The 24,291-nt window shown below is 43.8% G+C and overlaps 1 protein-coding gene across 1 annotated transcript; it reads right to left on the bottom strand.

Moving 5' to 3' along the window:
* Positions 1-844: 844 nt before the first annotated feature.
* Positions 845-19,336, bottom strand: LOC137096004 (E3 ubiquitin-protein ligase TRIM7-like). Its single transcript, XM_067463315.1, has 7 exons — positions 18,842-19,336; positions 16,703-16,798; positions 14,863-15,090; positions 13,695-13,717; positions 7,325-7,443; positions 4,324-4,356; positions 845-1,842 (listed from the first exon to the last, which is right to left on the bottom strand). Exons 1-7 carry the CDS (start codon positions 19,277-19,279, stop codon positions 1,325-1,327), a joined length of 1,455 nt encoding a protein of 484 aa, XP_067319416.1. The 5' UTR covers positions 19,280-19,336; the 3' UTR covers positions 845-1,324.
* Between the last annotated feature and the right edge of the window lie 4,955 nt (positions 19,337-24,291).

The raw sequence follows: 24,291 nt of genomic DNA, 5'->3' as shown, positions 1-24,291 counted from the left end.
TTGGCCTACAACTCCCAGAAATCCCAGCCAGTTTACCAGCTGTTAGCATTTCTGGGAGTGGAAGGCCAAAACATCTGGGGACCCACAGGTTGAGAACAACTGTCCTAGACTAAGAGGTGGCACCTAGACATCATAAATTGTCTCAGAGGGATTTTCTGATACAAATGCACCCTCCTCCATTGCATGATGCTATGCAGAGTATTGAAATAACATGAATAATGTGTAGTAAGTAAGATGATTGTATTAACACTGTATTCTGTCCTGAGAGTCCTGGAAGAGATGGACTAATAATTAGATCCAGCCAGTCCAGCCAGCTCCTTCTGCCATAAGGGAGAAGCACCACCAAAGCACTCCTCACAGATGGCCATTCACACTCATAAGGGAAGGGAAAAGAGGGAGACAGGGAAGGAGGGAAGACACCTCCAAGGGCCATCCAGTCCAGCCCCTTCTGCCATAAGGGAGAAGCACCACCAAAGCACTCCTTGCAGGTGGCCATTAAGACTCTGATGGGAAGGGGAGGGAGGGAGGGAAGACACATCTAAGGGCCATCCAGTCTAGCCCCTTTTGCCATAAGGGGCAGAACCACAACCAACACTGTTGGAGTTTGGGAAAGACCTTGACATTTGGGAGTTGCTTGGCTGTATAATTCACCTGCAATCAAAGAGCAATGTGCAGGGTGAGGTGGGGTGTAGGGGTGGCTGAGGAATGAGCGAATGAGTGAGGGAGGGAGGGCAGGAAAGTGGAAATGGTGGCAGAAGCAGGAGCCTCATCGCCTCTTTCAGACTCCTGTTTCTGCTGCCGGTGATGCCTTTACAGCCTGCCCTCCCTCCCTCCCTCCCTCCCTCACTCACTCACTCACTCACCAGGCTTGGTCCTGGTGGCAAAGGTATCAACAGTGGAAGGAAGGAAGGAGAGCAGCGAGGGGGCGGGGCCAGGAGTGTTTTCCACGCATGTGCTGTGTCATCCTCTCTTTTTAAAAGATTTTAAAGTTACTTTCTCTGTTATCTTGTTTGTTTTTAATTGTTGGTCACACCTTGGGTTGTGGGGCATTTTCTGGCCAAATTTGTTGTCATTTGGTCCACTGGTTTCATAGTTTTTAGCATCCCCACGGCGAACAGAGCTTTTTTATAGAGAGAGATTAGTCCATCTTTTCCAGGACCCTCAGGACAGAATACAGTGTTAATAAAATCATCTTAAAAGCATTAAAAATAAATTCAGAAACAATTTTTAACATTTTAAGAACACTCTTCAAGAACAGTTAACCATTGTATTTTTTTATCATTGCAGTTTAAAGAAGAAGGCAGTAAGGATGGTCTTGGCTGTTTTACGGTGAGATACTGAGGTTGCAATCTACATCCACAAAAAAGAACGGGAGGAAAGTCTCTCCAAAGAAACGAAGTGGTGGAAGGACGTAGATCTCGTCTCCCGTATCAGCATTGTAAAAGGCCACCCGGTTTGAAGCACAGTTCAGACAGATTCGGATCTTCTCGATCTTTCCATTCAGAAACAGATCAAAGAAGGAAGACAGATTGGGAGCACAATACCTACTATCCCACCTGCCCATACCCAAGATATTTTCAGAAGGACCAATGTTAACAAGGCCTTTCCTCTTGACAGACTTCTTGGTTACTCCCACAAACCAGTTTCCCTCCCCTTCCACTGCAACATCCCAGAAGTGCCTGCCTCTTGTGAACTTTTCCTGTCCCAACACACAAACTGGGTTGCTGAATCTCTCAGGATTATCAGGCAGGTCTTGATCTGTGGTTTCGCATCTCACTCTTTTGCAGTCCTCAGACAGGAAGAGCTGGTGACCCGCTGTGTCTGGATCCAGAGTGACATTTGCTGTTGGAGACAAAGAGAGAGAGAGTTTGGGGGGGGGGGGGCAAAGAGAGAAGAAGGAATAACTGGTACAGGGAAGAACACAGAAAACACACATCCCCTAAAATCAGCTTTCCTCCATTTACAACAAAATGTCCTCTTTATAAAAACCGCTTGCTGTGAAATCAGTATCTCCAACAAGAGAGTTCAAGTACTATTTGTGTGGGTTCTGTTTAGGAAATGTATAACTGCTCTTTTTTCAGAAAGAGAAGTAGTTCATATTTTGAGTCTGATATTCCCTCAGAATAGGGAGGCTGGAGTAAAAGGTTAAAAGGGCTTCTGTCCCTTTAAGGCCTGTACAGAAGAGTCCATGTTTGGAGATGTGGCTTGTGGCCTGGTTGTGTGACAAGAAGCACCTGCAGAAACTCCCTCTTCTGCACAACAGTCATTCGAGGGAAAGGATTCCTTTCCACCTTTCAACCTGGCAAGCCTTCCTCAGAACAGTTTGGGGATGAAGAAAGATTATGAAAAAACTTATGCTAGTCAATCCTGGGAATTGTAGTTTGGTAAGGAACCTGCACTTTCGCCAGACAAGTCTGAAGACCACGTGAAACTACAAATTACAGATTTGCATAGCATTGAGCCAAGGGAGTTAAAGGGGTGCCAAACTGCATAAATTCTACAGTGCATATGCCACCTTCCAAACAGAAATTGCATTCTGTTCATTTCCTTAATTTATATTCTGTTCATCTCCCAGCACGCAATTAAAGGCAGCGTACATTTAAAAATAGAAACACTCTTAACAACAAAAATTAAAAACACAATTTAAATCCAATTTGATTAAAAAAAAACAGAAACAATACACTGCAAATATGTTTAAAACATCATTAAATACAAACATTTCCCTTCAAAGCTTCATTTGCTTCAATACACTAAAAATCAAATACCCCCTTAAATTAAGAAAAGGTCTTCAGTGTTGCCCAAAAGACAATAAGGAGGGATCCAAACTGAACTCCTAGGAAGCGAGTCCTACAGTGAATATGATGTCTCTGATTGTCAATTAAGTCCCCTTAGAATGACGTTTCTCAACCTGGGGTTTGGGAGCCCTGAGGGGGTCATGAGGGGTTGTCAGAGGGGTCACCAAAGAACATCAGAAAACACAGTATTTTCTGTCATTCATTGGAGTTCTGTATGGGAAGTTTGGCCCAGCTCTATCGTTGGTGGGGTTCACAATGTTCTTTGACTGTAGGTGAACTATAAATCCCAGCAACTACAACTCCCAAATGTCAAAGTCTATTTTCCCCAAACTCCACTGGTGTTCACATTTGGCCATATTGAGTATTCATGCTAAGTTTGGTCCAGATCCATCATTGTTTGAGTCCACAGTGCTCTCTGGATGTAGGTGAACTACAACCCCAAACCTCAGGGTCAATGCCCACCAAACCCTTGCAATATTTTCTCTTGGTCATGGGAATTCTGTGTGCCAAGTTTGGTCCAATTCCATTGTTGTGGAGTTCAGAATGCTCTTTGTTTGTAGGTGAACTATAAATCCCAGCAACCACAACTCCCAAATGACAAAATCAACCCCCTCCCCAACCAAACCAGTATTCATATTTGGGCATATCGGGTATTTGTGCCAAATTTGGTCCAGTGAATGAAAATACATCCTGCATATCAGATATTGACACTACGAATTATAACAGTAGCAAAATTACAGTTATAAAGTAGCAACAAAAATAATTTCCAGATTGGCGGTTACCACAACATTAAGATCTGTATTAAGGGGTCGTGGCATTGGGAAGGTTGAGAAACACTATCTTAGAAGAAGTAATAAACAAAAAGACTCATAGAATAGGTAACTGAACTTTCTTTTTGAGCTGCTTCATACTCAAAGGAAATGCTGCCTGATCCAGGCTCTCTCCCTTCAGGACTTGGAGCAGCTTTGGAAAGAAGAGGAAGATAAAGCAGGGTATGCATAAACATAATGATAGTAAAGGAAAATCAAGAGTAGACTTCCTTCATTCACTGGGTCAGATTTACTGAAGTTCTATCAGTACTTTTGTCCATTTCTTCTTGTAAGGGAGCCTCCAGATGAGACAAATGTGTCAGGAGATGGCTTGAGGTTATGACTTTTGGTGTTATAGTTCTTTTGTTTTTAATATCCCAACACTGCATTGCCGCATTTTATTTCAATCCTTGAGTTGGCTTCTTTTTAATGAGACAGATCAAAACAATATCATTACTATTATAATCACAATTTCTTATCACCACATTTTTTCCAAAGTATTGTGAACCAAAACAGTATCATTCACTCCTCACTGCTCTCTTTTTAGAAATACAGCATTTGGAAGAACTCTAATGTAGATCCAGGACATCACAAACTGATAGAAACACAAAGGAGTGGAATGGGTGACTAAGGAAAAGGATGTCATTAAAATACTGCTAGATAAACATCAATATCCCCCCCCCCTCCCCTGCAATTTTTGACCATCACTGGAAATTTACCTTTCTGAAGCTCTAGCCCAGGTAACAGGGTATCTGGGAAAGCAAAGAAAACAAAAGCAAATATAAGACTAGGCTTTGCATTTTTTTTCATGCTATGCCACCATGCTTGGTTTGCCTCCTCAAGTGTCAGAATATGCTTGGTTGGCTCTCCCCTTTTCTCCTGAACTGGAGTCTTCTGGGGGTACCTCCCACTTGAAAAGTCCCAGGTTGTACAGCAGGCCATGTGACCCATACCCAGCTCCCTATTGTTCCCACCATTGTCTGTTCACATGCATGCACACAATCCATAGCCCTTCCTCCCCACAAAACAAAGGTGGTATTAAGCCCCCCCTCCCCCCCCCCCAGGCAAATCAAGGGAAGTCATAGTCCCATTCTGTTTTGATTTGGTCAGTCCTCACTTGGAGTCCTGTGTTCAATTCTTGGCACCAAATTTCAAGAAGCAAATGGAGAAGATGGAATAATAATAATAATAATAATAATAATAATAATAATAATAATATCATCGCCGTCGTCATCATCATCTTTATTTCTATCCCACCACCATCTCCTCAAGGGAACTTGGAGTGGCTCACAAAGCACTCAATAGTGCAGACACACAGAATACAATAGATACATGAACATATAAAACAATATAAACATTATATACACAAAGTTTATATAAAGAAATCTATAAAACCCATACTAATTAAACCTCTTCCATAAAATGCAACAGGCTGTGAATATAAGCTGTAAACAAATTAGGTTCCAATTAAGTGCACAGTAAACAATCATTAAGTCATTGAATTTACTGATTACCATGGTCGAAAGTTTGTTTAAAAAGTCATGTTTTGAGATATGTCCAGAAGGCTTATAGAGTGGGGGCCAGCCTTATGTCTCTAGGGCGGACATAGCAAACCCAGGCCTGTGCGCTGGATGCGGCCCTTTGGATTCTTCTATCAGACCCTCCTCTGAGCATGTGGATGCAGCAGCCCCCTCTTGTCCACGGCTGAGAGGAGGGCTGAGGCAGAGACACTGCACTGGTGAGTGCTCTCCGGAGAGCTCTCACCAGTGCCATGTTTCTCCTTCTCCTTTGAGCCTTGGGAAGGCAGGACGCCTTCCCTGGACTCAGAGGGGAAGCAGTGGGAGAAACAAGACACTAGCAAGGAAGCTATTGCCAGTGCTGTGTTATTCCTTCTTCTCTGAGGTTTGGAAAGGTGGGTCTTCCCTGGACTCAGGGGAGAAGTAGGGGAGAAACAAGGCGTTGGTGAAAGGCTTATCTCCAGCTCTGTGTTTCTCCTTCCCCTTTGAGGCTTGGGAAGGCAATGCACCTTTCCCAGATTTAGAGAAGTGGGGAGAAGCACAGTGCTGGCGAGAACACTCCTTGAAGTGCTGTGTGCCTCCTTCTCTCACCTCACCCACCTCCTGCCCCAACCCCACCTTTTCCCACCCCAGCCATTCCAGCACAGCCCCTTCCCACCCCAGCCCCACCCACATCTGGACCAAGCCCCGCTCTTACTTGCTCCAGCCTCACCCCTTCCACCACCATCCGCGCTTCATCCCGACCCAACTCTTGCAACCAGACCCAGAAGGTGGCCCCCCAAAATGTTTGCCCATGCCTGCTCTAGGGAGAGCATTCCAAAGCCGGGGGGGGGGGGGGCGCACCACTGAGAAAGCCCTCTCTCTCTTGTCCACACCAACGGTGCTTGACACAGAGGTGGGACCGAGAGGAGGGCCTCCCTGATAGATCTTTGTGCCTGTGCAGGTTCATAGGAGAAGTGGTCTTGAAGATAGGTTGGACCCAAACTGAATAGGCTTTTTAGGTAAAAATTTGCACTTTGAATTGGGTTTGGAAACTTGTCGGCAACCAGTTGTGCTGCTTTAATAGGGATGTGGTATGCTCCCTATAGATAGCCCCAGTTAATAATCTGGCTGCCGACCTCTGCACAAGAAGCAATTTCTGAGCCATCTTCAAAGGTAGCCCCACATATTGTGCGTTGAAGTAGTCCATTCTAGATGTAACTAAGGCGTGGACCCTCCCAGCTACTGCCAGTACCTGAACTTCAGGTGTCAGCACTGAATCCAGGAGTACCCCCAGGAGTACCCCCTGTCTTCAGGGGCAGTGTAATTCCATTGAGCACAAGTTGCCACTCTATACCTGATTGGCCTCACGACTGACCAGGAGGACCTGTCTTTTCTGGATTAAGCCTCAGCTTGTTGGCTCTCATCCAGATCCAACCAGTCCATCCTCCAGGAAATAAAGCCCGGCTGCTCACTGGAAGGAAGGATACTAGAGACAAAGTTGAAGTACTTTGGCCACATCATGAGGAGACAGGAAAGCCTAGAGAAGACAATTATGCTGGGGAAAGTGGAAGGCAAAAGGAAGAGGGGCCGACCTAGGGCAAGATGGATGGATGGCATCCTTGAAGTGACTGGACTGACCTTGAAGGAGCTGGGGGTGGTGACGGCCGACAGGGAGCTCTGGCGTGGGCTGGTCCATGAGGTCACGAAGAGTCGGAGACGACTGAACGAATGAACAACAACAACCTGTCCATTTCATATTACATCTGTATATATTTTTAATTTTGGGTTAACAGATTGCTGTAACCCTAACCCTTCTTTTCCTTTGTGGCTTAGGAGCCTATTTCTTTTTTGCCATTTTGTTTCTGCCTCTGATGCCAAAAGGCCTATCACACAGGAAGGCATCTATTTCATCAAATGAGCTACTATACTTATAAAAGCAGATAAACTGTGGTGTGTGTGTGTGTCATAAACACTGTTGTCACATTACCTGCCTGACCTCATCTCACAATTGTGTCACCTAACAAAATTCTACCTAGGTCCTTTTGGTGGAAAGAAAGACAATGGTATCAGGCCATGGAAAAAGAAACCCACTGCCTCTGTTTCAGGCTGTGGGGAGAAAAGTACGTACACACACGCACACACACAAGCACAGAGCTTTCCTTTCTTCTAGTATGGGCCATTAAAGAGACCAGCATAACTCCTTCTGGATACACTTCTTTACCTCGGAACTGCTTCATGAGAGCAGCTAGGCCAGAGTTTAGATCACAGAACTCCCAGATCTTCCACTTCAGCTCTGGAGAGAAAGCCACTGGCTTCTCAAATATTTCCTTCTCCTCAGACCTGGAAAGGGAAAAACAAGGTAAATCCACCACTGATCCAATCCAGAATCCTGGAGTAGAGCAAAAGAAGGGAAATTAACAGTTAAAGAAAAATCCAAAAGTTTCAGCAGCAGACATGGAGGAGAACAGTTTGGACGCTAAAAACACAAATCCAAGCACTGGAGGACCAAAAGAACAGAAAGCGCATGTTTTCCTATAAGTTTTCTTTTTCAAAAAGAAATGTGAGGAAGAGAAAAAAGAGAATTCTTGTGGACATTAATACAATATTCCATTTATATATATTTTTTTAAAATTCAGGGAACCATGGACCATGGATCCATTGCAACTTTTGTTCCCTCCTGAATCACTCAAGAGTCCTTCAATGGTTCAAAGGGCTGTTGTCGCAGCAATGTGTCTTCAAAGGGCCCAAATGGCCAATCACCAAGGACAATGATACACAAGCATCAACCTAGAGCTCGAAGCATCACACATGGGAATACTCAGGAATTTGGAACTTCTACAGCTGCATCTATACTGCCATATTGTTATCGAACACTACTGCCCCCCCCCCCCCCTCCACACCCGCTTCTTAAAAAGGACATAATGCTAGAATGGTATAAAAGGGCCTAAGTCTTTTGGCCACCTTGCAAAGGAACTAAAAGCTACAAGGACCCTTCCCATGCTAGATTTGTGTACATTTAATCAAGGGTATGTGTGTATGTGTGTGGGTGTATATCTATATAACTTGGGCGATACCTCATTGTCCAAGTAGGATAGTCTTCCAGGATCAGTATGCTGGTGGGTCCGTGGAGCCCTATTTTTGATCTGCCTCTTCTCCGGCAGTGAGGGCACTGGTTTCCAGGTGGAAGGCGGTCTCGGTCGGGGTTGGCTTGACCCGCCTTCCTCTTGGCACGTTTCTCTCTTTCGCCCTCCATTCATGCCTCTTCAAATTCTACAGCACTGCCGGTCACAGCTGACCTCCAGCTGAAGTGCTCAAGGCCAGGGCTTCCCAGTTCTCAGTGTCTATGCCAGAGTTTTTAAGGTTGGCTTTGAGCCCGTCTGTAAATCTCTTTTCCTACCCACCAACATTCCATTTTCCGTTCTTGAGTTTGGAATAGAGCAACTGCTTTGGGAGAGAGTGTTCGGGCATCCGGATAACGTGGTCGGTCCAGCGGAGTTGATGGTGGAGGACCATTGCTTCAATGCTGATGGTCTTTGCTTCTTCCTGCACACTGATATTTGTCCACTTGTCTTCCCACGAGATTTGCAGGATTTTTCAGAGGCAGCGCTGATGGAATCATGCCAGGTGTTACATGTGATGTCTATAGACAGTCCACATCTCGCAGGCGTAAAGAAGGGTTGGGAGGACAATAGCTTTATAAACAAACACCTTGGTATCCCTACGGATGTCCTGGTGCTCAAACACTCTGTGCTTCATTCGGAAAAAAGCTGCACTCGCAGAGTTCAGGTGGTGTTGGATTTCAGTGTCAATGCTGACTTTTGTGGAGAAGTGGCTGCCAAGGTAGCAGAAATGATTAACATTTTCTAATGTTACACCATTAAGCTGTATTTATATGGACAGGTAACAAATATGCTGGAATCCATGTTACAAAAGGCATTGACCTTTGCTTGGCCTAAGAGCTAACAGCTAAATGACCCTGGTATTGTGACCGACTCCAGTCAATGACTCACAAACCAAGGATAGCTGGGGAGAGGGACATTTACACTTCTATGCTCTACCCTGGGAAAGATAGAAGGCTAGAAAGGCTAGAAAGGAAAAGCCAAGAAAGCATTATACATTATAACAGTTGTCCTCAAACCTTTTAAACAGGGGGCCAGTTCACTGTCCCTCAGACTGCTGAAGGGCCAGACTATAGGATTTTTTTTAAAAAAAACTATGATCAAATTCCTATGCACACAGCACATATCTTATTTTGCTACTGTTATGAATTGTAATGTAAATATCTGATATGCAGGATGTATTTTCATTGTTACAAACAGAACATAAAGCATAATGATTAATCACAAAAACAATACATAATTATATATTGTGAAATATTTATTTCTAATTACAAATAAATGAAATTTTGACTTCAAGGCAGACACTATATCCCAGAATCTGATCCCAGGTTTTTTTCTTTAAACTGTATTAAATGAGTCTGCATTGCTAGATAACCTGGGATAAACAGAAAACCTAGGATCAGATCCTTCCAAACAACCATATAACCTAGAATAACAAGGCAGATAATCCACAATATCCACTTTGAACTGCATTATCAGAGTCCACACTGCCATATAAACCAGTTCAGTGTGGATTTTATACAGCTGTGATGGAAAGGGCCAAAGCAGCTTATATTTCAATACAATTTCAAATCTGCAAATATATGGAACATTATAATAGAATTAAATATCATTGGTATTCTTTAAAGCGAGAATAGGCCAATTTGGGCCCTCCTTGTGTTTTGGATTTCAATTCCCACAATTCCTAACAGTTTACCTACTGGCTGTTTTCATAGTAGGAGCCTGGATTTGCCGAAGAGAAGCAGAGGACAAAGAGGGGAAGAAAAGGAACCTGAGGTTTTGAAGAGATGTCTCTCCTCCGGGAGGCTGGCATTTCTGCCACTCCCACTCTCCCTGTTTAACTGGGTGGGGGGGGGGGCTTTGCAGGGGCTCCTTGAGCCCTGTGCCCAGGTAGAGGCAGAGGACAGGAGGGAGGGCTGGATGGCGAGGGGAGGCTTCAGGGCTGCCTATTGGCTGCACAGCTCTATGTCTTTTCTGGAAGAGGGGAGGCAAGGAATTCTCTGCTCTTCCAGGCAGCAGCCGCAGTGCTCCAGACCGAAGAAGGAGGAGGAGGAGGAGGAGGAGGGGGGGGGGATATAACAAGAAGAAGAGGAGAAAGGGATAGAAAAAAGAGGGAGAAAAGAGAGGGGGAAAGAGTAAGAAAAAGAGAGGACAAAAGGGGAGAGACTGAAATGGGGAGAAAGCGAGAGAGAGCATGAGGGAAAGACAGAAAAAATGAAACTCTATGTCACCCGAGCCAAGACTGATTCCACTGAGAGGGAGGCCTCCTCCTCAGTGGGTCGGATAAATGCCCTTGGTGGGCCGTATCTGGCCCGCGGGCCGTAGTTTTAGGACCCCTGCATTATACTATTACACTCATTTCACAAATCTAAAATGCATACCTTTACCTTTTCTTATGCTTAAATGTAAAATATGTTTTCCTTTCTGTTTAAACTGACTGGCTGGGCCACATAATGATTTCCAGACTCAGGCAAGAGGCCAGCCCAGCCAGGTCATTGTTCTCCTGGGCCTGGATTTCATAATCCCATCATCTCTTGCTAGTGCATGCCAAACCCTCCTCTGGACTCTTCCCCACCCATTAGGCCTAGCCCCAGCCTGACTTGGAGGAGATTTCTAGACGCACCATCGCAGGCTCAGCCAAACCCAGGACAGAGTGGGAGGATTCGAACTATAATGATGAAACAGACTCTACAGATGGCTGAAACTAACAGATGGGCCAAAATTAACAAAATGAAGTTCAACAGTGACAAATGCAAGATACTCCACTTAAGCAGGAAAAAAATGAAATGCAAAGATACAGAATGGGGGGACAATGCCTGGCTCGAGAGCAGTATGTGTGAAAAAGATCTTGGAGTCCTTGTGGACAACAAGTTAAACATGAGCCCACAACGTGATGAGGCAGCAAAAAAAAAAAAAAAAAGCCAACCAGATTTTGGCATGCATCAATAGGAGTCTAGTGTCTACATCCAGGGAAGTCATGCTTCCCCTCTATTCTGCCTTGGTTAGACCACACCCAGAATATTGTGCCCAATTCTGGGCACCACAATTGAAGACAGATATTGGCAAGCTGGAATGTGTCCAAAGGAGGGCAACTAAAATGATCAAGGGTCTGGAAAACAAGCCCTATGAGGAGCGGCTTAAAGAGCTGGGCATGTTTAGCCTGCTGGAGAGAAGGCTGAGAGGAGACATGATGACGGCTATGTATAAATATGTGAGGGGAAGTCACAGGGAGGAGGGAGCAAGCTTGTTTTCTGCTGCACTGGAGACTAGGACGCGGAACAACTGTAAGAGCTGTTCAGCAGTGGAATTCCCTGCCCTGGAGTATGGTGGAGGCTCCTTCTTTGAAGGCTTTTAAACAGAGGCTGGATGGCCATCTGTGAGGGGTGCTTTGAAAGCAATTTTCCTGCTTCTTGGCTGGGGGTTGGACTGGATAGTACATGAGGTTTCTTCCAACTCTATGATCCGATTATTCTATTTAGCTCCTTGCAAGAACACATGGGCAGACTTGTCTCTTGGGCATGAGTCTACAGGTCTCATGCCTGTGGAGATTTAATCTGGAATTTGGGGTATATTATTTGCTAGCATTCCTTGCCAGGCAAAATTCTCAAAATTATTGTGGTCTAGATTTAATATCAATATAATCCAGATAATCTGGAATGACATGTCAGGAGAAGGAGTGGGGCACGAGAGCTCCGGCACCACGCTAGTGGAGGTTGGGTAAGTTTTTTTATCTTTAAAAGGGGTTTTGGTGGTGTTTGGGAAGGGGATTAGAGCCCGCTCACATTTCCTGGGTCTGATTCAGTCTGGAAAACCAGGACTTCTGATTGGCCAATCCAGACAGAGGCCATGATAGGTTTGCCCCACGAAGGTGCAGAACAAACCCACTAACAAATTAATTTGCTAGAAAGTAGGGTTTTCCTGCTTTGTGGCGAAAGCATTCATAATTTCATGGGACATCGTCTGGACGCGCCCCCCCCCCCCCCAAATATCCGGAAGGGTGCATATTTTGTGCCCTGTCTGGATGCGCCCTTAGCTTTTATCATTGTTATTTAAACATAGAAATATTTAATATTGTTCTAACTCTCATAATACTGTATCTTAACATTGCTTTAAAAAGCTGTATTTTAATGCTTAAACATATGTTTTATTTACCCTTTACTGTTTTACAGTTTGTTTTATTGCTGGTCATTGACTGAAATGAAACATTCATGCATTCAACATTGTGTGGATTTTGGAGGTTTGTTGCTGGAGAAGATAACCAGTAGCATTTTGTGCAAAGATGCCTCCCTATTAAAAGTAGAGGGGTGATTATATAACAGCATTTTAAATGAATAGACTAAATAGAGATAAAAATCAGCATGCGGTTAGTGAGAGGTTTCAAGATTAATCTTTCAGATTCATTTATTTATTTATTGTATATAGTCTTTCTCAGCCCGCAGGCGACCCAAGGTGGTTTACAGGCCAAAATTCAATGCCCATCATACCATAAATACAATTAAAAATACTAACATATAGTAAAAACCATAACAAAATCAATAGAACATAAATCATTAGTGTCTCCTTGTTAAAAACATTGTTCGGTCCCACTGTCTAGCTGTTCCATTTTCTTTTGTCAGTTACTCTGCATTTGCAAACGAATGCTTGCTCAAAAAGCCACATCTTGACTTTTTTCCGGAATGTTAAAACCGAGGGGGCTGATCTAATGTCCCTAGGGAGGGTGTTCCATAGCCGAGGGGCCACCATCGAGAAGGCCTGTCTCTCGCCCTGCCAAATGTACTTGTGACAACGGTGGTAACTAGAGCAGGGCCTCCCCAGATGATCTTAAGGTCCTAGATGGTTCATGAGGGAAGATGCATTCGAACAGGTAAGTTGGGCCAGAACCATTTAGGGCTTTATAAGCTAAAGCCAGCACTTTGAATTGTGGCAGGTAGCAAACTGGCAGCCAGTGGAGCTGGCATAGCAGAGGAGCTGTATGCTCCCTGACTGCCACTCCTGTTAGCAATCTGGCTGCCATCCACTGGAACATTTGAAACTTCCAGACAGTCTCCAAGGGCAACCCCACATAGAGTAGTCTATATGGGATGTAACCAGAGCGTGGACTACTGTGGCCAAGTCAGACTTTCCAAGGTATGGGCGCAGCTGGCACACAAGTTTTAACTGTGCAAATGTTCCCCTGGTCACTGCCGAAACCTGGGGTTCCAGGCTCAGCGATGAGCCCAGGATCACATCCAAGCTGTGAACCTGCGTTTTCAGGAGTGTATCCCCATCCAACAAGGCTGTAACCCTATGCCATGTTTTATTCTTATTGTGTAGGCATGTGTCCTGGTTTGTTTTATATTTGTTGAGTAAATCTTTTTTTCAAAAAATACCAAAATTGTCATTTGTGTAAACATTGTTTTGTTCTCTTTCTTTCTTTCTTTTTTTTCTTTGAATAAAAATTATTTTACAACAAAATGACTGGGATCTACTTACCTCTGCAAAAGACTCCTCACATCCTAGAAGAGAAAAGAGGAACAGAAGAGGATGTCACTGCAAAACTGGGCATAGTGCAACCACACTTTGCAAAGGACTACATACTCTAAAGAGCAATCGAAAAGAATGGGGCAGTTAGAGCTCTCTGGTGCTTTCTCCCTTTCAGGAGCAGAATTCAAAACGATCTTAACAGATTAGAGAGATGGGCCAAAACTAACAAAGTGAAGTTCAACAGTGACAAATGCAAGATACTCCACTTAGGCAGAAAAAATGAAATGCTAAGATGCAGAATGGGGGACGCGTGGCTCGAGGGCAATACGTGTGAAAAAGATCTTGGAGTCCTCGTGGACAGGAAGGTGAACATGAGCCAACAATGTGATGTGGTGGCAAAAAAAGCCAACAAGTTTTTAGCATAGTGTCTAGATCTAGGGAAGTAATGCTACCCCTCTATTCTGCCTTGGTCAGACCACACCTGGAATACTATGTTGAATTCTGGACACCGTAATTGAAGGGAGATGTCGACAAGCTGGAATGTGTGCAGAGGATGAATAAAATAATCAAGGGTCTGGAGAACAAGCCCTATGGGGAGCAGCTTAAAGAGCTGGGCATTTTTCACCTGCAGAAGGGAAGGCTGAGAGGAGACATGATGAGGGCCATATATCAAGATGTGAGGGGAAGTCATAAGGAGGAGGGAGCAAGCTTGTTTTCTGCTGTCCTGGAGACTAGGAAATGGAGCAGTGGCTTCAAACTACAGGAAAGGAGATTGCACCTGCACATTAGGAATAATTTTCTCACTGTGAGAGCTGTTCAGCAGTGGAACTCTCTGCCCTGGAATGTGGCGGAGGCTTCTTTTTTGAAGGCTTTTAAAAAGAGGCTGAATGGCCATCTGTTGTTTTGAATGCAATTTTCCTGTTTTTTGGCATAGGGTTGGTCTGGATGGTCCACATGGTCTCTTCCAACTCAATGATTCTATGATTCTATATAAGGTGGGGAAAAAGACTAAATTACAGAGAAGCAAAAAATGGGAAGCTTGGACATATGTAATTAATTAGAGGTATGTGTTGCATGGTTTTATATGTAATTGTAGGGCTTCATCCCTGACAGTCTTGGACGGTTTTGTATCCAGGTTTCAAAGGCAAACAGCTTAGTACATATCAACCAATCTTACCTGCAGGAGATCAGCTGGTGGCTGCTGGCATTTCTCCTTCATCTCTTGGATGAGATTTTTCAAAGAGGAGAGTTTCTGGTCAAATATGGCCAAGCTTTCATCTCTTTCCCTTGCAATCTGCTTCTTCAGCTCTACCATCTGGGCCAGGAGATGTTTCTCCTGTTCTTCTAGAAATGTGTGCATTTTTCTGATTTCTCCTAAGGTTTCTTTCACTTCTTCTATCTCTTTCTGCAGTAAGCAGATTGAAACGGTAGGAAATGAGATTCATGTTAGGATACGGTTGCCTGAGTAAAAACAAAGGGAGAGCTGCTATTGCTGCTGCTTTAATGGCTGTTCTTGCTATTGTTGTGTGCCTTGAAGTCACTTCCGACTTACAGCAACCCTAAGATGAACGTATAATGGGATTTTCTTGGAAAGATATGGTCAGAAATGTTGGAATGCCCTCAGTAGTTAGATTGAAGGAGGAAACATGCCAATGGTTTGACATAGTTACTCTGGGCCCATCCACACAGTACCTTTATCCCATGAGTTCCTGGTTCAAAATGGTGGGTGGCCAAATGATATCCCCTGAAAACGTGGAAGGAACCACTACAAAGCCTAAAAACCACAAGATAAATAAGTGCTGGAATATCCCGGTTCTGGCTATAAGATAAGGATCTTCAAATGTCCTTATGTCTCTGCATCCTGAATATACAGGATTTTTTTATGTTGGTTTGTTTCCGGTTTGTTCCCAGGTTATAAATATCGGCTCCTCATTGCTTCTGTGGGGAAAAAAACATGGGGAAAGCTGATATATGGCAAAAACAAGGTTGTTGCAGGATGGACATTGTTAAATGGGTGGAAGGCAATGTCTCTCTTGCCACAACAAAGTTTGCCATTTGATCTACTTTCCCCATGTTAGTATGATAGAAACAACGAGGAACTGACATGTATAACCCTGGAACCATGAGAATTTACAGTGGCTGTCCCACGGCGGACATCTGGATGTAGGTGAACTACAACTCCCAAACTCAAGGCCAATGCCCACCAGACAGTATTTTCTGTTGGCCATGGGAGTTCTGTGTGCCAAGTTTGGTTCAATTCCATCGTTGGTGGAGTTCAGAATGCTCTTTGATTTTAGGTGAACTATAAATTCCAGCAACTACAAATCCCAAATGACAAAATCAGTTCCCTCCTCAAAGCCACCAGCAGGCATGTAGCCGGGGGAGGGGGGGGGGGCTCGAGGGGCTTCAGCCCCCCCCCCCCCCCCGAAATTTTCATGGTGGTTCGCGAAAAGGCCTTACTGGTGCATTATTTAAACTGTTATGTTTATTCATATCATGATCTGATCACCATACTCAATATATCCCATATGCATGGGGGTATTGGGGTAATGATACAAAAGGTTTGCTAGGGTAGACCCTCTTTCACTCAGACTCAGCCCCCCCCCCCCCCGAAACTCAGCCCCCTGCCCCCCCCCCCCCCGAATCGAAATCCTGGCTACGGGCCTGGCCACCAGTATTCCAATTTGGGCATATTGGGTATTTCTGCCAAATTTGGTGCAGTGAATGAAAATACATCCTGCATATCAAATATTTACATGGCGATTAGTAACAGAAGCAAAATGACAGTTATGAAGTAGCAATGAAAATAGTTTTATGGTTGGGGGTCACCACAACATGAGGAACTAAATTAAGGGGTTGTGGCATAAGGAAGGTTGAGAAACACTGGTTTATATTAAAACAATTAATTGTTCAGAGAAATTAAGTTGTCTTGTGTGCCTTGATGCTCCTGTATTTCATATTACTGACCACATACAGGTTTATATCTTTCCTCCTTCCCTAATAATATTTCTACTTACAAGTAGATATTGGCTTTCCTCTTCTGTCTCTGTTTTATATGCCAGAATGTTTTCTTCCTCCTTCTTCAGAACATCCTGACGAATACCCATCGAAACCTGAAGAGAAACAAAGATTCGGGTTTGGTTGGAAGCAAAGGGGGAAGACAGAGAAGCGAAGTTGTAAAATACATCTGCACACTGCCATCCATTATTATACCATGAAGTCTATGTCTTAATTCCTTTGAAGCCATGACACAGTTTACAGTAAAACATGTTAGACACTTTGCTTTAAACTAATTTACTATGCAGTATGTGAAAGGAATATTTGGTGTCTCTTTAGCATGGCCAATGCATTATATGACTGTTGCAAGAAATTCATCTCAGATAGGCTATAAAATAGATAAAAGAAAAAGCCCTACATTTTCATACAAGAGCCCCTAAAACAATGGTTCTCAAGCTTTCCTAATGCAGTGATTCCTAATGCCATATAATCCTGTTCAAAGTAGAGAATCTGTATTTTATATGGCAGCATAGATGGGGCTGAAAACCCTTTCTACACTGCCTTATATCCCAGGATCTGAACTGACATTATTTGCTTTAAACTGGGTTAAACACTGCCAGATAATAATAATAATAATAATAATAATAATAATAATCTTTATTTATTAATCTGGGATAAGAAAATAATCTAGGTTCAGATCCAGGGTTATAGGGCAGTGTAGATCCAAAATCCCTTCTACACAGCTGTATCCAGATTCTCTGCTTTGAACCGAATTATATGGCACTGTAGACTCAGAGCCCTTCCACATAGCCCCATATCTCAGAATATCAAGGCAGAAAAACCCACATTATCTGAGTGTGGACTCAGATAACCCAGTTCAAAGCAGATATTGTGGGATTTTCTGCCTTGATATTCTGGGTTATATGTTTGTGTGGAAGGTCCCTGACAGGTCCTATATCCTAGGATCTGATCTCAGATTTTCCGCTTTGAACTGGGTTATATGAGTCTGCCAGATAATCTGGGATAAACTGAAAAGCTGGGATCAGATCTTGGGATATAAGGTCTGACTGGAAGGGCCCTGTGACTATCGGAACACGGAATATCGGATAACGAGTTTGGATTCTGATTTCATTGATGAGACCTGATGGATTTGTTATATTGATGTAGCGATGTATTGATATTGATGTTTAATGATTTGTGATGCTATTGCTTTTAAATGCTTAATGATTTTGTATTGTGTATACCTAAATTGTTGTAAACTGCTCTGAGTCGCCTAAGGGCTGAGAAGAGCGGTATACAAATAAAGTAAATAAATAAATATTAATAATAATCTCATATTATAATTATATATTATAATTCCATGTAATATTACTAATAATATTAAAATATCATGGTATAGTACAATATAGTAATATTTAATACTGATCTTGTACTATGCTAATAATATCATATATTGTATGTATATATATCCTGTAAGCCACTCTGAGTCCCCTTCGGGGTGAGAAGGGCGGCATATAAATGTTGTAAATAATAAATAAATAAATAGTACAATATAGTAATATTTAATACTGATCTTGTACTATGCTAATAATATCATATATTGTATATAGATATCTTGTAAGCCGCTCTGAGTCCCCTTCAGAGTGAGGAGGACGGCATATAAATGTCATAAATAAATAGTACAATACAGTAATATCTAATACTGATATTGTACTATGCTAATGATATAATATTTTGTACATATATATATTGTAAGCCGCTCTGAGTCCCCTTCGGGGTGCGAAGGACGGCATATAAATGTCATAAAAACATAAACAAATAAATAGTAAGATAAGGTAAAGGTTGTCCCCTGACATTAAGTCCAGTCATGTCTGACTCTGGGGTGTGGTGCTCATCTCCATTTCTAAGCCGAAGAGCCGGCGTTGTCCATAGACACCTCCAAGGTCATGTGGCCGGCATGACTGCATGGAGCATGCAAAGGACGGCATATGAAGATCGTAAATAAATAAATAATTTACTATCACATGTACCAATTTTGGAGTATCCTTTTAAAAATAAAGTCACAATAATTTCTAATATGAGTGACTTCATAGAATCTTCCAGGAAATAAGGAATATGCTTCTTTCATCATTTGTTTTTTGTTTGTTTGTTTGTTTTACCTTGATGTCTTGAGCAGCTTCCTCCACAGGAATCACTGCATGTCTTCTGTGCTCCTTGGATCTGTCGCACACCACACAAATGGAGACATCATCATCTTTACAGAAAAGCTTCAGTGGCTCCTGGTGCTTCCCACAGACTCTCTCCTTGCCTGCTGCCCTCTTAGGCCCCTGAAAGCTGAGCTTCTTGGTTATTTCGACAATGTTGGCTAGTGGCAAGTTTGGCCTGAGGTTGCTTTGCAGAACTTTTTTCCTGCACTGAGGACAAGAGGTCTTTGTAGTGCTCGACTTTTTCCAGCACTGGATTAGGCAAGATCTGCAGAAATTGTGCCCACATTCTAAGGACACAGGATCCTTAAAATATTCCAGGCAAATAGAGCAAGTGGTTTCCTCACAGAGATTCTCCACGGGATCCCGAGCAGGAGAAGAAGCAGCAGCCATGCTTGTTTCCGAAAGAACACAGTCAGTTTCACTTTAAATGGTTTCACTGCAAAAGCATTTCCTTTCTGGCAAATGATTCGCCCAGCATGATGACAACACAATGTTACAAAAGCAGAACACGCCCAAGGATATCAGACAAGCCCCCAAATTGGCAGTCTTTAGGAGGAGCCTGGAAACGTGGCTGTTCCAGTGTGCCTTCCCTGAATAAAGTAAACAATGCCTTGCTCTGATCAATTCCCTGCAAAATGTCCTCAGAAGCACTTTAACTACCCGGTGGGTTGCTCTCCCTACATTATCCTTTAAAACCCTCCTGCTTAGATACATCCTACCTCTGTTCACGCCCAGTGTTTATTTTAAAATTTTAATCTATTACATCTGGCCCAGCCATAAGGTTTTTAAAATTTTGTGTGTTATTGCTTATATGTGAGTTATATCTGTCCAAACGTATCTCCTTCTACGTCCCACCCCGGAGTCTGAGATCATCTGGGGAGGCCCTGCTCTCGACCCCACCACTGTCACAAGTGAGGCTGGTGGGGACAAGGAGCAGGGCTTTCTCAGTGGTGGCCCCTCACCTGTGGAACTCACTCCCAGGGGAAATCAGGGCATCATCATCCCTCTTCTCCTTCAGGAGGAGGGTGAAGATGTGGTTATGGGACCAGGCCTTTGGGCAATCTGGCAATTAAATAAGACAATCAGGCGAGTAAGACCAACAGGATTGATGAAGTGAAACTGAAAACTAGAACTATGAGTTAGCGAACGCTGACCATGTAAGAGGAGGAACTGGGTTTGTATTGGTTTTATTGATTTTATTGATTTTATTGGTATAATGCATGAACTGTTGTTAACTGTGAATTGATGTAATTTTGTGTTTTGATTGTTCTGTGCTGCAGGCATCAAATTGTGCCTTTGCTTCTGTAAGCCGCCCTGAGTCCCCTTCGGGGTGAGAAGGGCGAGGTAAAAGAACCCCGAAATAAATAAATAAATAAATAAATAAATAAATTGTACCGTTTTATTTGCTTGCTGCTTTATCATTTACTGATGTGTGGTTGGGCTTGGCCTCATGTAAGCCGCCCCGAGTCCCCTTGGGGAGATGGTGGCAGGGTATAAATAATAATTATTATTCTTTTTATTATTATGAACATTTTGTAAAGCATGATAATAGTCAAAAACATGACATGGGAAATACTCTCCTGAAATGAGAAAAAAACACAGCAAATGAGAGAAAAAGGAAGCTTACTTTTTTTTAAAAAAGTGCCTTTCTGTGTTCCAAAGAGAAGAAAGGTTAGTAATCTGGAAATAACTGTAACCAGGATACTAAATCTATCCCTCTAGCCCTCTCACCCCTTAATACCACTTCTTTCCTGACCCAGGACACAAACCCAAACTTTCAGTTAGCAATATTACAATTTATTGTCGAAGGCTTTCATAGCCAGAATCACTGGGTTGTTGTAGATTTTTCGGGCTGTATGGCCATGTTCTAGAAGTATTCACTCCTGATGTTTCGCCTGCATCTGTGTCAAGCATCCTCAGAGGTTGTGAGGTCCTTTGGAAACTAGGAAATTTGGGTTTATATATCTGGAATATCTAGGGTGGGAGAAAGAACTCTTGTCTGTTGGAGATGAGTGTGAATGTATTGATTGGTCACCTTGATTGGCATTTGATGGCCTGACAGTTTTTAGGTGTTGCTTGTTAGTGCCTGGTGATTCGTTATCCCTGATTGTTTCCTCTCTGGAGTTCCCCTGTGTTTGAGTGTTGTTTTACTGTGATAATTTTAGAGTTTTTTAAATACTGGTAGCAAGATTTTGTTCATTTTCATGGTTTCCTTCTTTCTGTTGAAATTGTCCACATGCTCTAAAATTATAACAGTAAAACGACACTCAAACACAGGGGAACCCCAGAGAGGAAACTATCAGGGACAACTAATCACCTCTCAACAAAGGATTTTGAATTGATTATCTATTTATTTTTATTTATAATGTCAGAAACGAATGGAGATTCCAGTTATAATGTATAAAAATGTATTTATTTATTATTTACTTCATTTTTATACTGCTTTTCTCAGCCCTTAGGCGACTCAAAGCGGTTAACAACAGCAAAGATTCAATGCTAAACATCATAAAAACAGTTAAGGGACAGTTAAAACAATAACATAGTAAACAATTAAGCATCAATATAACATCTCATTAGCATCTCATCAGTAGAATCAAGATCCAATCTCATCATCCATTATTCCGTATTCCTATATTCATTACACTGCCTAATCAAATGTGTGCTCGAACAACCAGGTCTTCACTTTCCTCAAATGCCAGTAGGGAGGGGGCCGATCTAATATCTGTAGGAAGGGTGTTCCACAGCTGAGGGGCCACCACTGAGAAGGCCCTGTCTCACATCCCCGCCAGGCGTGCCTGTGTTGCAGGCGGGACTGAGAACAGGGCCTCCCCAGATTATCTTAATGTCCTAGGAGGAGATGCGTTCGGACAGGTAAGTTGGGCCAGAACCATTTAGGGCTTTATAGACTAATGCCAACACTTTGAATTGTGCCCGGTAGCAGACTCGTAGCCAGTGGAGCTGGCGCAACAGAGGAGTTGTATGCTCCCTGAGTGCCACTCCTGTTATTATCCTGGCTGCCTAACGTTGGACCATTTGAAGCTTCCGAGCAGTCTTCAAAGGCAACTCCTTGTAGAGAGCGTTGCAGTAGTCTATACGGAATGTAACCAGAGCATGGACTACTGTGGCCAACTCAGACTTCCCAAGGTATGGGCACAGCTGGCGCACAAGTTTTAACTGTGAGAATGCTCCCCTGGTCACCGCTGAAACCTGGGGTTCCAGGCTCAGCGATGAGTCCAAGATCACACCCAAGCTGCGAACCTGCGTCTTCAGGGTGTGTGTAACCTCATCCAACACTGGTTGTAATCCTATGCCCTGTTCAGCCTTGCAACTGACCAGGAGTATTTCTGTCTTGTCAATTTAAATTTGTTCACCCTCATCCAGACCATCACAGCGGCCAAGCATCTGTTCAGGACCTGAACAGCCTCCTTAGTAGCAGGTGGGAAGGAGTGACAGAGTTGGACATCATCCGCATACAGATGACATCGTATCCCGAAACTCCAGATGATCTCCCCTAGCGGCTTCATGTAGATGTTAAACAACATGAGAGACAGTATTGAACCCCGAGGAACCCCACAAGACAATGGTTGTGGGGTTGAACAGGTGTCTCCCAATAACACCTGAGATCAGCCATCCTTGTTGAACCAAGTTTTCGTGCCAGCGGGAGGCGCGTCTGTCTCTCTTCACCACGCTCCTAGCCTTCGGCCACTCTCCTTTTGCCGCTCCTGTTGCCCCCAGATGAGAGACCAGCAGCAGCAGCCAGGCCAGTAGCAGGGCAGCAAGAGGAGAGCAGCCAAAGGCTAGGAGCATGGTGGAGAGAGACAGACGCGCCTCCCGCTGCCTGCCAGCCCTGCAGCCCCAGCCATAGCGCACCCCGCCTCGAACATCCTGGAGCTCTACAGGCGGAGATGGAGTATCTGGGCGCTGGGGGGGGGGGGGGCAGGAAGACCCCAATCTGCTTGCCTGCCTTCTTGCTCCCTCCATTCAGATACAGCACTCACAGCGTCCGCACCTCTGCCTCCTTCTTTCTTCCCAGCCCCCAAGCAGGAGAGCAGCAGCAGCCAGGCTGCTATTGTTTCAACCTCCCCTGCCAAGGGCCAGAGAAATGCCCCCTGACAGTTTCTCCAGACAGACTGAATTTGTCTGGATTACCAGACCTTGGAAATATGACTGAGCCAGATGTGAAAGACATATCTACAGCTGGACAGCAAAGAATAACCCTAAAATTTAGCACCTGTTTGGAGCAGAAATCTAAACTGGAAACTTAGTTGGCTGAGCTTTATAACACCTCATTCTATTCCACATTTTTTTTCAGAATGTCACCCTTTGCACTGAAGTTTGCATTCAGTTAAATCAAAGGAGGGAAGAGGGGAGGAAGGGAAAAGACTTGATATTTGATAATTTAAATATCATACATTCTCTGGATCTTCTTCCTTTTTGATGATATCCTTTAACCAGGGCCTGGAACACTGGGTTTACCTGAGAGTTTATCAGTATTGATCACTAGAGAGGGAAATGTATGCATTGTCACAAAGGGCGGTTCCACACAGGACTTTAACCCACACCCAATACGGTTAAAAAAACAACAGATAGGGTGAGGGATAAAGTCTTGCTTGGCAGGCATTTCCCTACTGACGGCCCTCTCCTTGTGCATAGGAGAGGGCTGGCAGCAGGGAAATGCCAGCTGAGTAAGTTATTTTATTTTTAAAGGCTTTTCTATGGGGGTTGGGAAGGGCGTTAGAGCCCCCTCTGATATTCTGGGCTGAATTAGTCTAGAAAACCCGAGAGGTCTGTCTGGGCTGGCCTCTCAGAAGTCCAGGACCTCTGAGAGGGCAGTCCAGGAGCTGGCCATAATGGATTATACATGGGTCTTTCAAGAAGACATGGATCTAACCGGTGCTTCTTACAGGAAGCGCTCAACCCTCCTGTTTAACGAGCTCCACTGGCTGCTGTTCATTTTCCGGTCCCAATTCAAGGTGCAGGTTCTTACCTACAAAGCCCTGAACGGTTTGGGACCTGCCTACCTGCATGACCGCATTTTTGCGTATGAACCCACATGATCTCTTTGATCATCTGGAGAGGCCCTGCTTGCTTTCCCATCTCCATCGCAGGCGCGATTGGTGGGGACGAGGGAGAGGGCCTTCTCAGTCGTGGGCCCTCGACTTTGGAACTCACTCCCCAAGGACATCAGGCATGCCCCAACTCTGGCAGTCTTTACAAGGAGCCTGAAAATGTGGTGGTTCCAGTGTGCCTTCCCAGAATAAGGAAACTCTCAGCAATATGTCCTCTAAATGCACTTTATTATTGATCTGGGATTGTCTGCATGCCCCCATCCCAGTTATATCTTACCTGTCGATGCCCAGCATTATTTTTTAAATTTTAATTATTACATTTGGCCCAGCCAT

Source organism: Anolis sagrei, chromosome 2 (assembly GCF_037176765.1).
Source record: "Anolis sagrei isolate rAnoSag1 chromosome 2, rAnoSag1.mat, whole genome shotgun sequence".
In the NCBI taxonomy this organism is placed as follows: Eukaryota; Metazoa; Chordata; class Lepidosauria; order Squamata; family Dactyloidae; genus Anolis; species Anolis sagrei.
The sequence above is the reverse complement of the archived record's forward strand: the minus strand, read 5'-3'. Positions and strand labels throughout refer to the sequence as shown.